The sequence below is a fragment of the Triticum dicoccoides genome, chromosome 2A (assembly GCF_002162155.2).
Source record: "Triticum dicoccoides isolate Atlit2015 ecotype Zavitan chromosome 2A, WEW_v2.0, whole genome shotgun sequence".
Taxonomy (NCBI): domain Eukaryota; kingdom Viridiplantae; phylum Streptophyta; class Magnoliopsida; order Poales; family Poaceae; genus Triticum; species Triticum dicoccoides.
In genome coordinates this window covers 695033074-695045110 of record NC_041382.1, presented here as the reverse complement: position 1 = coordinate 695045110, position 12037 = coordinate 695033074, and the positions used below count along the sequence as shown (strand labels likewise).

Sequence of the window (12037 nt, the reverse complement as noted above, 5' to 3'; positions counted from 1 at the left end):
GGGGATGGGTACAGAATTTAGCTACACTTCAAGGTAAATATGAAAAAAGTACCAGCAACTCCCCATGCTGATGGATCATGTTCCTTGGTTTCACATCTAATGTCCCAGAAGGCCTCGGCTATGCTCTCAACATCATTGCTCCCCTGAGGTTTTCTTGGTAGATTTTTTCCTAGGCACCCAGATGTGGAAAGATAATGTATATTTTGCATGCAACATTGCTGCCATGAGTACCACCGCCCCACGATGAGCTTACCTAATTGCATCATTTCAGAGCTGGGTGGTGTGCAGTGTCAAATTATCAACGACCAACTACCCCACGAGCGGCGAGTTGCAACGACCGCTATGTGGGCCGAACTGATTAATGGTGCAACATACCCATATTAGTCGAGCAGATAAACTACACCATCTGAATGATTATAAATTCTGATCATCGGCCCATCCCGATGATTTGGGAAGAGACAACTGCTAATGACCGACCGGGACAGTCCTTGCTTCGTTTTGAAGTGCGTTGGCCGAGAGAAAAGAATTTTGTGGAATTAAAAAAAATGCTTCTTTTTCAAAACAGAAAAATCTGGATTTTTCATGACAAACATTAATATGTGTTCCACATGCACGCAAAATTTCACCATGAAATGACATTCGTGAAGGTCTCGGCAAAAAATAATTCAATGCTCCAAAAAGAGTGTTTTTGGAAGCATTTTGGATAACACTTTGCATTCGGTTTATTCAATTTATATGGCTCTGTTGTACTTTTTTGGTTTTGTATAGTATTGATACTTTGGTAAATACGATACAAATTTTAAATATGGTCCAATTTTGGTATAGCATAATAACCAAAGTTGATGCGAATTTAAAAATGACAGAATAATATTTGCAAATTAATGACTCAAAACACATACACTTTTTTTTATAGAAAACATTTATAAGTATATATGCATGCATGGATTCATGCCTTGATGATTGTCCGTGCATGCAAATGTGCAATGTATACTTTGCTTTTGTTTATGGACGTGCTTAGTATATTTTGCAAGAAACAAATGACCATGTTACAAGAAAAAACGGACATGCTTAGCAGGAATATGACTCATGCACAAAAAGTTTACTACGTTACAGGACCTTTTGGGCCTAACTGCCTAAGTATGGCTGGTTGCTCAAGAAATATAAATATTTTTTAATTTGGTTAATCGTTCGGTTTTTTGTATATATAAAAAAACTAAAATTAAAAATGTTAAGGAAATCTCGTTCCATACATAAAACCAAAAAAAATAACAACCACAAAAATGGTTTGGTTCGTTTTATTTCGATATGATTTGTTGGTTCAATTTTAAAATGCACCGTGTGAGTTCTAGAGCATCAATTTCGTTTTTTCTGCCGAGACTCCATCAGGAAAATTAGCACGCATGTGAAACGTACATCAATATTTGTAGCAAGCAAAAAAAATCATATCTCTTAAATTTGTGTAGTAATATTTTTCCGGATTTTACTGCAACAAAGTGTGCATGTGAGCTCGAGGTCACAAGAGCACTTTCACTTGTCATCTCACTTTCTCTCTAAATGGAAAATAAACCTTTCTGAAGATTTTAGGGCCCATTTTCCACTCAGGGGGCCCGTGTACCTTTAGACGGCCTGGAGCCCGATGGGCCGGCCGTCGATTGATGTAGATCCGCGAAGGTGAGGGTACAAAGCAGCCTCTGGAAGATTGGAGCCCGTGCGTCTCACCCTCTCCCACGAACCCTAGCTAGGCTCTCCACATCGGCGGCGGCGGCGGCAGAGAAGAAGAAGAAAGATGATCTACGACGTGAACTCCCCCCTGTTCCGCTCCTTCCTCAGCCAGAAGGGCGGCGCGTCCTCCGACAAGAGGTAACCTCTCCCCCTTCACAGCCCCGCCTCATCCCCTGCAGATCTGTTCTGCCAGTTTCCCCCTTTGTGTGTTCACGATTCGGTTCCACGAGCGTCTAATTCGTGCTAATCGGTGCGGCGTGAATACCCCGTGGGTGTTCTTGTTCTCGATTCCTGCCGGTTCCCCCATCAAAATATGTGCCGTAGCGTCCGCTTTGTGCGTGTATTCCTTGTTCTTGCCGTAGAAAATTTCCCTTGAGGCCGTGCGGTTAGGGGCTCGACGAGAGGCGTTTGTTCGATTAGATTGGTCCACATGGATGTGCGGGTTGATCGATAGAGAAGTCATGTCTTGTGTGGGCTTGCTTGCGCATGCAAAAAAAGGCTAATCATAAATGAGCACACAAGGAACTACTCCCTCCGTTCGTAAATATGTCTTTTTAGAGATTTTAAATGGATTATCATATACGGATGTATATAGACATATTTTTGAGTGTAGATTCACTCATTTTGCTCCGTGTGTAGTCACTTGTTGAAATCTCTAGAAAGACAAATATTTAGGAACGGAGGGAGTACTTCTTGCTTTTACTTAATGGAAAATTGGGAGTCAGAAGAAAATTGGAGACGTGGAGGTTCTTAGTGCTTGCAATCTGCAGCAACTTTTTTCTCGTTCAACATTTTACATGAAAATGGTTGGATTTGAATCGTTTGGTGATTGTAGTAGGTGGTCAGATTGTCTTGTTCTAAGTTTGTAACGCTTGTCAAATAGGCATGTTATCTTAATATTGTCAAATAGGCATGTTATCTTAATATTACTGTGGTGTTCTAAGTTATAGTGGAAAGTTTATTTGATATTCTTAGATAACCATGGTATTTTAAGATATTGTTTCAGTTTAAGATGGCAAGTCTCCTGGTCTTATTTGAGATATTGTTTGAGTAGGAGCTAGAGAGTACTCTTGTAGGTGTTTTCTCTGCTTTGAGTATGAAGTAACAGGTAACTCACCAACATCCTATTGTTGTACTATGAGTGCCATAACCTCGCTGTTGGGGAATTGCTGAGAGAGCAACAAACTCGTGACTTTATCTTAGTGGCTGTGTACTAAAGAAACGCCCGCCGTGGTTCCATGATTGATGGTAGGAGCTTGATGAAATGTGCATGTTCCTTTGGTAGTGTACACTTGGTTTACCCACATGGCAGTTTATATGACTACACACATGCAATGGTAGAAAGCTGTTTGTACTCAGGAAACTGAGGTAGTTCTTACTGATTAATCATCTGTCACACACTTGTGTTCCCTAATTCTTAACCAAGTCAATGTTGAGATGGTTTTTGCGTTGCTACTCAGCACTAAGGAGCAGTTGCAAAATGCATTTCTAGAAAGACCCATTTGCATCAAACTTTGACAACTACTCCCTTTGCTTTGCTGATGGCAGGAAAATGGAAGAGCAGAAGCCGAAGGACCAGAGGTTCAAGGCCAACGAGAACAAGCCTGTAATGAATGAATGAGCGTCGCCTGGACAGTCCGGTGCCTGCAAGGCCTAGCTGCCAGTCATGCGACTCCTATATGTTAAAATGAGTGGTGTGAACATTTGCTTGGTCGTTCTGAAAACTATCCAAGTATCCAGTACTGTGTTTTAAGTTCCTACTAGCAAGATGCCCGTGACATCAAGATGCATTTGTATGAGTAGTTTATCTTGTGAGAAAAAAATGATGAACGAGGAAAAGCCTTATTTGCAAATGTGGATAGGGGTGTGGGTATCTTTTTGCAAAATTGCCATAGTTTCCTTCCTATCCGTCAGATATAAATCGGACGGCCTATATTGCAGGATGGCAGGCACACCATCATCATCAACTCTGTTTTTTATAAGAGTAGAGATATATCTGAACTGCATGCCTGGAATGATAAATTAGGAGATTTTATCTTGTGATGCCTTGTGGAGCATTCATGCTTTGGAATCCACTTCCATATGATGTTTTATGGAGCACCTTCTGGGCTGTCTATACTAGTATTTCTCACGGTTCTTCCTTTGCGAATCAAGCTATTTTGCATGTTCTGTCTCTCATATACCTGTTTTTCATCTGCACCTGGTAGCCCTTTGCTTGTCTTGTGTAGATGTATCGACGAAGTTCAGAACACGTCAAGTTGTAACATTTCCAAAAATAAGCTAATTCGTATCGAAAATTCGTTTCTGAGCTCGGGCTCAGATGGTCTTGATATCACAGCCTTCCATTCTCCCTGTGATCTGTGCCATAGGTTGTATTCCTTCCTGTGAACATGCTGTATTGGCGTTAAAGTGGAAGCACGGATGGGAGTATGGGGAGAGAGTAGGCAAGCCGGATCCGTCTCCGACGTGCTGACACTAGCAGTACAGCGCGTCCTATCAGGTGATGGACACACCCTACGATGAGTTGTTGAGCCTGTAAATCAACTTACCTCCATTGTCCAAACCAAAAACATACTGCTGAAACTGACGCTACCAGCTCACCATTACAACATTAATATCAAGTCTCGGTGCATGTTTTACTGATCCACACCCTTGCCCCAATGCTTTCTCCTTGCTAGTAGTAAACTCCAACTTTCAGTGACTCATTCAGTCAAAAACAGATCACAGAAACCGCACCTCCTTTGTTCATACGAGGTTGAGATCGCTGAGTGATTGTATGGGTTACCTCGGCGAACTTTTCTTCCGTGCTTGCAAAGTCGGGCCCACATCACAGATCTGAGGCTGAGGAAGGGCGCCACGGCCCAGTTAGATGTCACGGGACGGAGACGTCTCCCAAATTTCTAAATCACGTGGCGCTCCTCTTGGAGACCCCACCGTATGGTACCGTGTTCTACGGTATTTGTGAACCGCATCAAACTTCCACAGGCAGCACCGCACCAATAAATGCGGGTTTTCAGAATCCCCAGGCCGAAACTAGGGATCGGGATTTCGGGTTTAGCTGAGCTCGGGCTCCGAAACCCAATTCGTATGTTCAACTTTGCTATTCTTGCTTTCAAGTGGCAATCAATCATGGTCTCATGGGAGCGAAGCTGTACACAGGACAAACCAAACGCCTCTGGACGACGGCCTTGAACTTCATACTGTTATGTTCTTCATTCTGCTAGCAGCAGCTGATGTCTCCTGTGCAACAGCTTGTTTCAGAAGCTATGGCTGAATTTGCGACACCTTGGCCACTGCTCTTTTCCTTCTTGCCCTTGGATGATCCATCTTAGCATCATGATTATCATCGCTTCCAGCTCCTTTGTTGGGCTCTATGGGTGCAGCACTGCTTTCGTTGGCGCCGGTGCACGTGCATGAATCATCATCAGATTTCTTATCGGTGGATACATCAGCTGGTTTTTGTTTCGGTGGTTTCTAACCGTCATAATCTAACATAATGACCTCAACCTGCAATCCAGGTGACGGCAATTTTGTCTGGATGACATAATAATAGTCTGTTAGTGTGGACAAAGTAAGAACAACACGGCAACTTACTCTGTTCTACATCATCATCGTATTTATCCAACTGAAAAAGACAGGTGAAAGAGTAACATATGACTAAGACATATGCAGTTTCCTATGATGTACTCCCTCCGTCCCACAATATAAGATCGTTTTTCAAGAAAATTCTGCACCAATAAAAGGCAAGGACAAGAAGCAAGATATTTCCATAAAGGAATGATACATCATCTGGAATCTTGAAATCACCAGCTACCTCTGCTAATGGTTACCCAGGCAACGAGAAAACCTTCCTTGGTGCATTAAACCAGAAATTGAGTTTCCAGATGAGAGCACAAAGGATTGCTCTCTTGTTTAGTTTCAGTAATGCAAAGTCTATAGAAACACAGAAGACAAATAAGGTGGAGGTCAGCATATCTATATTCACTAGATTTCGAAAGTATTATGCTTTCTAAATCTCGAGAGAGGTCCTGAATAAGATGGAACATAATCTCAATCTAACACAATTTCTGATGCCATTTTTCATAGCCCCCATTGATTTCCAAAATTCGACTGTTCTATTTACTACAGTAGCCATCCTGCCACACCGCTTTTTGACTTGAGGTTAGTCAACCAGGCCAAAGGGCTATCGTCGCCGGTGATGGCACTCTTGAAATCTCCGGTAGTGCTCGATTCCCTCAACACTTGGTTTATCTATGGGATGTTCATCTTGTAATCCCCGGTGATGCTCGAAATCGCTGGTGATGCCAAAGGACAAACCAAACCGCATCTCACATCGAAGGAGACCCGGCTGGAAGCTCGGTGTGCAAGCAATCTGGCAATCACTTTCGAAGGCCCGAAACCCCACAGGCCAGCGAGGGACGCCGTCAGGGCGCGCGACGGCTATGGGTTGCCCTAGGTCGACTTGACTGCCCTTAGGGCCTTGTTGATCGCCGCCCCGCAACAAGAAGAATGAACGAAGAACAAGGAAGAAGAAAAACAAAGGAGAAGAAAAAGGTAAAGGTAAAAAGTGGTAGAAGGATTGATCGATTGTGTGTTGTTTAATCGGCCGTCACCTCTCACCTATTTATGAGACGGCTGGACTTTCCGTACAAGAAAAGGACTCCAAATCATATCCAAATATTTTCAAAATTAACCGAACTCGGATTTAGGTAAGTCTGAGATAGTGCTACCTCTTAAGCACTGCGCTGGATTTCCTTGAAGAGGAAAGGATGATGCAGCAAAGTAGCGTAAATATTTCCCTCAATTTTGGAGAACCAAGGTATCAATCTAGTAGGAGGCTACGCGCGAGTCCCTCGTACCTGCACAAAACAAATAACTCCTCGCAACCAACACGATAAGGGGTTGTCAATCCCTTCACGGTCACTTACGAGAGTGAGATCTGATAGATATGATAAGATAATATTTTTGGTATTTTTGTGATAAATATGCAAAGTAAAATAAAAGCAAAAGGAAATAAATAAGTATTGGAAGATTAATATGATGAAGATAGACCCGGGGGCCATAGGTTTCACTAGTGGCTTCTCTCAAGAGCATAAGTATTTTACGGTGGGTGAACGAATTACTGTTGAGCAATTGACAGAATTGAGCATAATTATGAGAGTATCTAGGTATGATCATGTATATAGGCATCATGTCTGAGACAAGTAGACCGACTCCTGCCTGCATCTACTACTATTACTCCACTCATCGACCGCTATCCGGCATGCATGTAGAGTATTAAGTTCATGGAAACAGAGTAACACCTTAAGCAAGATGACATGATGTAGAGGGATAAATTCATGCAATATGATAAAAACCCCATCTTGTTATCCTCGATGGCAACAATACAAGACGTGCCTTGTTGCCCCTGCTGTCACTGGGAAAGGACACCGCAAGATTGAACCCAAAGCTAAGCACTTCTCTCATTGCAAGAAAGACCAATCTAGTAGGCCAAACCAAACTGATAATTCGAAGAGACTTGCAATGATAACCAATCATACATAAAAGAATTCAGAGAAGATTCAGATATTGTTCATAGATAATCTTGATCATAAACCCACAATTCATCGATCTCAACAAACACACCGCAAAAAGAAGATTACATCGAATAGATCTCCACAAGAGAGGGGGAGAACTTTGTACTGATATCCAAAAAGAGAGAAGAAGCCATCTAGCTAATAACTATGAACCCGAAGGTCTAAGGTAAACTACTCACACTTCATCGAAGAGGCTATGGTGTTGATGTAGAAGCCATCCGTGATGGATGCCCCCTCCGGCGGAGCTCCGGAACAGGCCCCAAGATGGGATCTCGTGGATACAGAAGGTTGCGGCGGTGGAATTAGGTTTTTGGCTCCGTATCTGATCGTTTGGGGGTACGTAGGTATATATAGGAGGAAGAAGTACATCGGTGGAGCAACAGGGGGCCCATGAGGGTGGAGGGCGCGCCTGGGGGGGGGGGGGTAGGCGCGCCCCTACCTCGTGGCCTCCTTTGTTTCTTGACATAGGGTCCAAGTCTCCTGGATCATGTTCATTCCGAAAATCACGTTCCCGAAGGTTTCATTCCGTTTGGACTCCGTTTGATATTCCTTTTCTGTGAAACTCTGAAATAGGCAAAAAACAACAATTCTGGGCTGGGCCTCCGGTTAATAGGTTAGTCCCAAAAGTAATATAAAAGTGGATAATAGAGCCCAATAATGTCCAAAACATTAGATAATATAGCATGGATCAATCAAAAATTATAGATACGTTGGAGACGTATCAAGCATCCCCAAGCTTAATTCCTGCTCGTCCTTGAGTAGGTAAATGATAAAAAAGATAATTTTTGATGTGGAGTGCTACTTGGCATAATTTCAATGTAATTCTTCTTAATTGTGGTATGAATATTCAGATCCGAAAGATTCAAGATAAAAGTTTAATATTGACATAAAAATAATAATACTTCAAGCATACTAACAAAGCAATCATGTCTTCTCAAAATAACATGGCCAAAGAAAGTTATCCCTACAAAATCATATAGTCTGGCTATGCTCTATCTTCACCACACAAAGTATTTAAATCATGCACAACCCCGATGACAAGCCAAGCAATTGTTTCATACTTTTGACATTCTCAAACTTTTTCAATCTTCACGCAATACATGAGCGTGAGCCATGGATATAACACTATATGTGGAATAGAATGGTGGTTGTGGAGAAGACAAAAAGGGAGAAGATAGTCTCACATCAACTAGGCGTATCAACGGGCTATGGAGATGCCCATCAATAGATATCAATGTGAGTGAGTAGGGATTTCCATGCAACGGATGCACTAGAGCTATAAGTGTATGAAAGCTCAACAAAAGAAACTAAGTGGGTGTGCATCCAACTCCCTTGCTCACGAAGACCTAGGGCATTTTGAGGAAGCCCATCATTGGAATATACAAGCCAAGTTCTATAATGTAAAATTCCCACTAGTATTTGAAAATGACAACATAGGAGACTCTCTATCATGAAGATCATGGTGCTACTTTGAAGCACAAGTGTGGTAAAAGGATAGTAGCATTGCCCCTTCTCTCTTTTTCTCTTATTTTTTATTTTAATTTTTATTTGGGCTTCTTTGGCCTCTTTTATTTATTTATTTTCGTCCGGAGTATCATCCTGACTTATGGGGGAATCATAGTCTCCATCATCCTTTCCTCACTGGGACAATGCTCTAATAATGATGATCATCACACCTTTATTTAATTACAACTCAAGAATTACAACTCAATACTTAGAACAAGATATGACTCTGTATGAATGCCTCCGGCAGTGTACCGGGATGTGCAATGACTCATGAGTGACATGTATGAAAGAATTATGAACGGTGGCTTTACCACAAATACGATGTCAACTATATGATCATGCTAAGCAATATGACAATGATGGAGTGTGTCATAATAAACAGAACGGTGGAAAGTTGCATGGCAATATATCTCGGAATGGCTTTGGAAATGCCATAATAGGTAGGTATGGTGGCTATTTGGAGGAAGGTATATGGTGGGTGTATGATACCGGCGAAAGGTGCGCGGTATTAGAGAGGCTAGCAATGGTGGAAGGAAGAAAAGTGCGTATAATCCATGGACTCAACATTAGTCATAAAGAACTCATATACTTATTGCAAAAATCTACAAGTTATTAAAGCAAAGTATTACGCGCATGCTCCTAGGGGGATAGATTGGTAGGAAAAGACCATCGCTCGTCCCTGATACGTCTCCATCGTATCTACTTTTCCAAACACTTTTGCCCTTGTTTTGGACTCTAACTTGCATGATTTGAATGGAACTAACCCGGACTGACGCTATTTTTAGCATAATTGCCATGGTGTTATTTATGTGCAGAAACAAAAATTCTCGGAATGACCTGAAACTTCACGGAACATCTTTTCAGAAATAATAAAAAATCCTTACAAAAGATGAAGACCAGGGGGCCCACACCCTGTCCATGAGGGTGGGGGCACGCCTGCCCCCCTAGGGTGCGCCCCCTTCCTCGTGGGCCCCCTGGAGCTCCTCCGACCTCAACTCCAACTCTATATATTTGGTTTCGGAGAGAAAAAAATCAGAGAGAAGAAAATCATCACGTTTTACGATACGGAGCCGCCGCCAAGCCCTAAAACCTCTCGGGAGGGCTGATTTGGAGTCCGTTCGGGGCTCCGGAGAGGGGAATACGTCGCCATCGTCATCATCAACCTTCCTCCATCACCAATTTCATGATGCTCATCGCCATGCGTGAGTAATTCCATCGTAGGCTTGCTGGACAGTGATGGGTTGGATGAGATCTATCATGTAATTGAGTTAGTTTTGTTAGGGTTTGATCCCTAGTATCCACTATGTTCTGAGATTGATGTTGCTATGACTTTGCTATGCTTAATGCTTGTCACTAGGGCCCGAGTGCCATGATTTTAGATCTGAACCTATTATGTTTTCGTCAATATATGAGAGTTCTTGATCCTACCTTGCAAGTCTATAGTCACCTATTATGTGTTATGATCCATTAACCCCGAAGTGACAATAATCAGGATACTTACCGGTGATGACCGTAGTTTGAGGACTTCATGTATTCACTATGTGTTAATGCTTTGGTCCGGTACTCTATTAAAAGGAGGCCTTAATATCCCTTAGTTTCCGCTAGGACCTCGCTGCCACGGGAGGGTAGGACAAAAGATATCATGCAAGTTCTTTTCCATAAGCACGTATGACTATATTCGGAATACATGCCTACATTACTTTGATGAATTGGAGCTAGTTCTGTGTCACCCTATGTTATGATTGTTACATGATGAACCGCATCCGACATAATTCTCCATCACCGATCCATTGCCTACGAGCTTTCCACATATTGTTCTTCGCTTATTTACTTTTCTGTTGCTATTGCTATCATCACTACAAAATACCAAAAACATTACTTTTGCTACTGTTACCTTTTGCTACCGTTACCACTACTATCATATTACTTTGCTACTAATTACTTTGCTGCAGATATTAAGTTTCCAGGTGTGGTTGAATTGACAACTCAGCTGCTAATACTTGAGAATATTCTTTGGCTCCCCTTGTGTCGAATCAATAAATTTGGGTTGAATACTTTACCCTCGAAAACTGTTGCGATCCCCTATACTTGTGGGTTATCAAGACTATTTTCTGGCGCCGTTGCCGGGGAGCATAGTTCTATTCTTTGAGTCACTTGGGATTTATATCTGCTTATCATTATGAAGAACTTGAGAGATCCAAAAACCAAGATTTATCCCTCAACTACGAGGGGAGGTAAGGAACTGCCATCTAGCTCTGCACTTGATTCACCTTCTATTTTGAGTAAGCTTGCGACACCTAAACCTGCTTCTGCTATTCGTTCTGATATGTCGCATGTTATTGATGATGCCACTTCTGCTATGAATGGTACTTATGATGAAACTACTTCTATGCTTGATACTACGGTGCCACTTGGTGAACTTCTTAATGAACAACTTGCTAGGGTTAGAGAGAATGAAAATATTGAATCTGATAATATTGATGCAAGTGATGATGAAGACTCTTCCCCTAATAATGAATCACTTGTTATCCCTGAGGGTTATGTTTTCGATAAAGAAGCTTCTTTAGCTATTTTAGCTTGCAAAGATAGATACGAACTTAAGAGGTTATTAGCTAAATGGAATAAGCAATCTCTAAATGCTAGGATGAAACCTGACCCTGCTTTTGCTACTTCACCTATCTTTGTTACTGATAAAGATTATGAATTCTCTGTTGGTCCTGATATAATTACTTTGGTTGAATCTGATCCTTTTCATGGCTATGAATCTGAAACTGTTGTGGCACATCTTACTAAATTAAATGATATAGCCACCCTGTTCACTAATGATGAGAAAACTCGCTACTTTTATATCCTTAAAATATTTTGTTCTCATTAAAGGGTGATGCTAAGATATGGTTTAATTCTCTGGATCCTGGTTGTGTGCGTAGTCCCCAGGATATGATTTATTACTTCTCTGCCAAATATTTCCCTGCTCATAAGAAACAAGCTGCTTTAAGGGATATATATATATATATATATAATTTTGTGCAAATTGAAGAAGAGAGTCTCCCACAAGCTTGGGGGAGGCTTCTCCAATTACTTAATTCTTTGCCTAATCATCCTCTTAAGAAAAATGAAATACTTGATATCTTTTATAATGGACTAACCAATCCCTCCAGAGATTACCTGGATAGTTATGCTGGTTCTGTTTTCAGGGAAAGAACGCTGGATGAAGCTGAAATTCTATTGAATAA

General features: G+C 41.6%; 1 protein-coding gene across 1 annotated transcript; it reads left to right on the top strand.

Annotated features, from left to right (window-relative positions):
* Positions 1 to 1691: 1691 nt before the first annotated feature.
* On the top strand, positions 1692 to 3575 carry LOC119356340 (wound-induced basic protein-like). The gene is made up of 2 exons (XM_037623283.1): positions 1692 to 1860; positions 3271 to 3575. The coding sequence occupies exons 1-2, from the start codon at positions 1787 to 1789 to the stop codon at positions 3341 to 3343; spliced, it is 147 nt and encodes a 48-aa protein (XP_037479180.1). The 5' UTR covers positions 1692 to 1786; the 3' UTR covers positions 3344 to 3575.
* The last annotated feature ends 8462 nt before the right edge of the window (positions 3576 to 12037 follow it).

What these genes read in the sequence shown, in the direction of transcription:
- LOC119356340 (XM_037623283.1), top strand. Translation starts at nt 1,787, where the DNA reads ATGATCTACGACGTGAACTCCCCCCTGTTCCGCTCCTTCCTCAGCCAG. An exon ending in GGCGCGTCCTCCGACAAGAG is followed by an intron (nt 1,861 to 3,270) that starts GTAACCTCTCCC and finishes TGCTGATGGCAG; the next exon opens with GAAAATGGAAGAGCAGAAGC.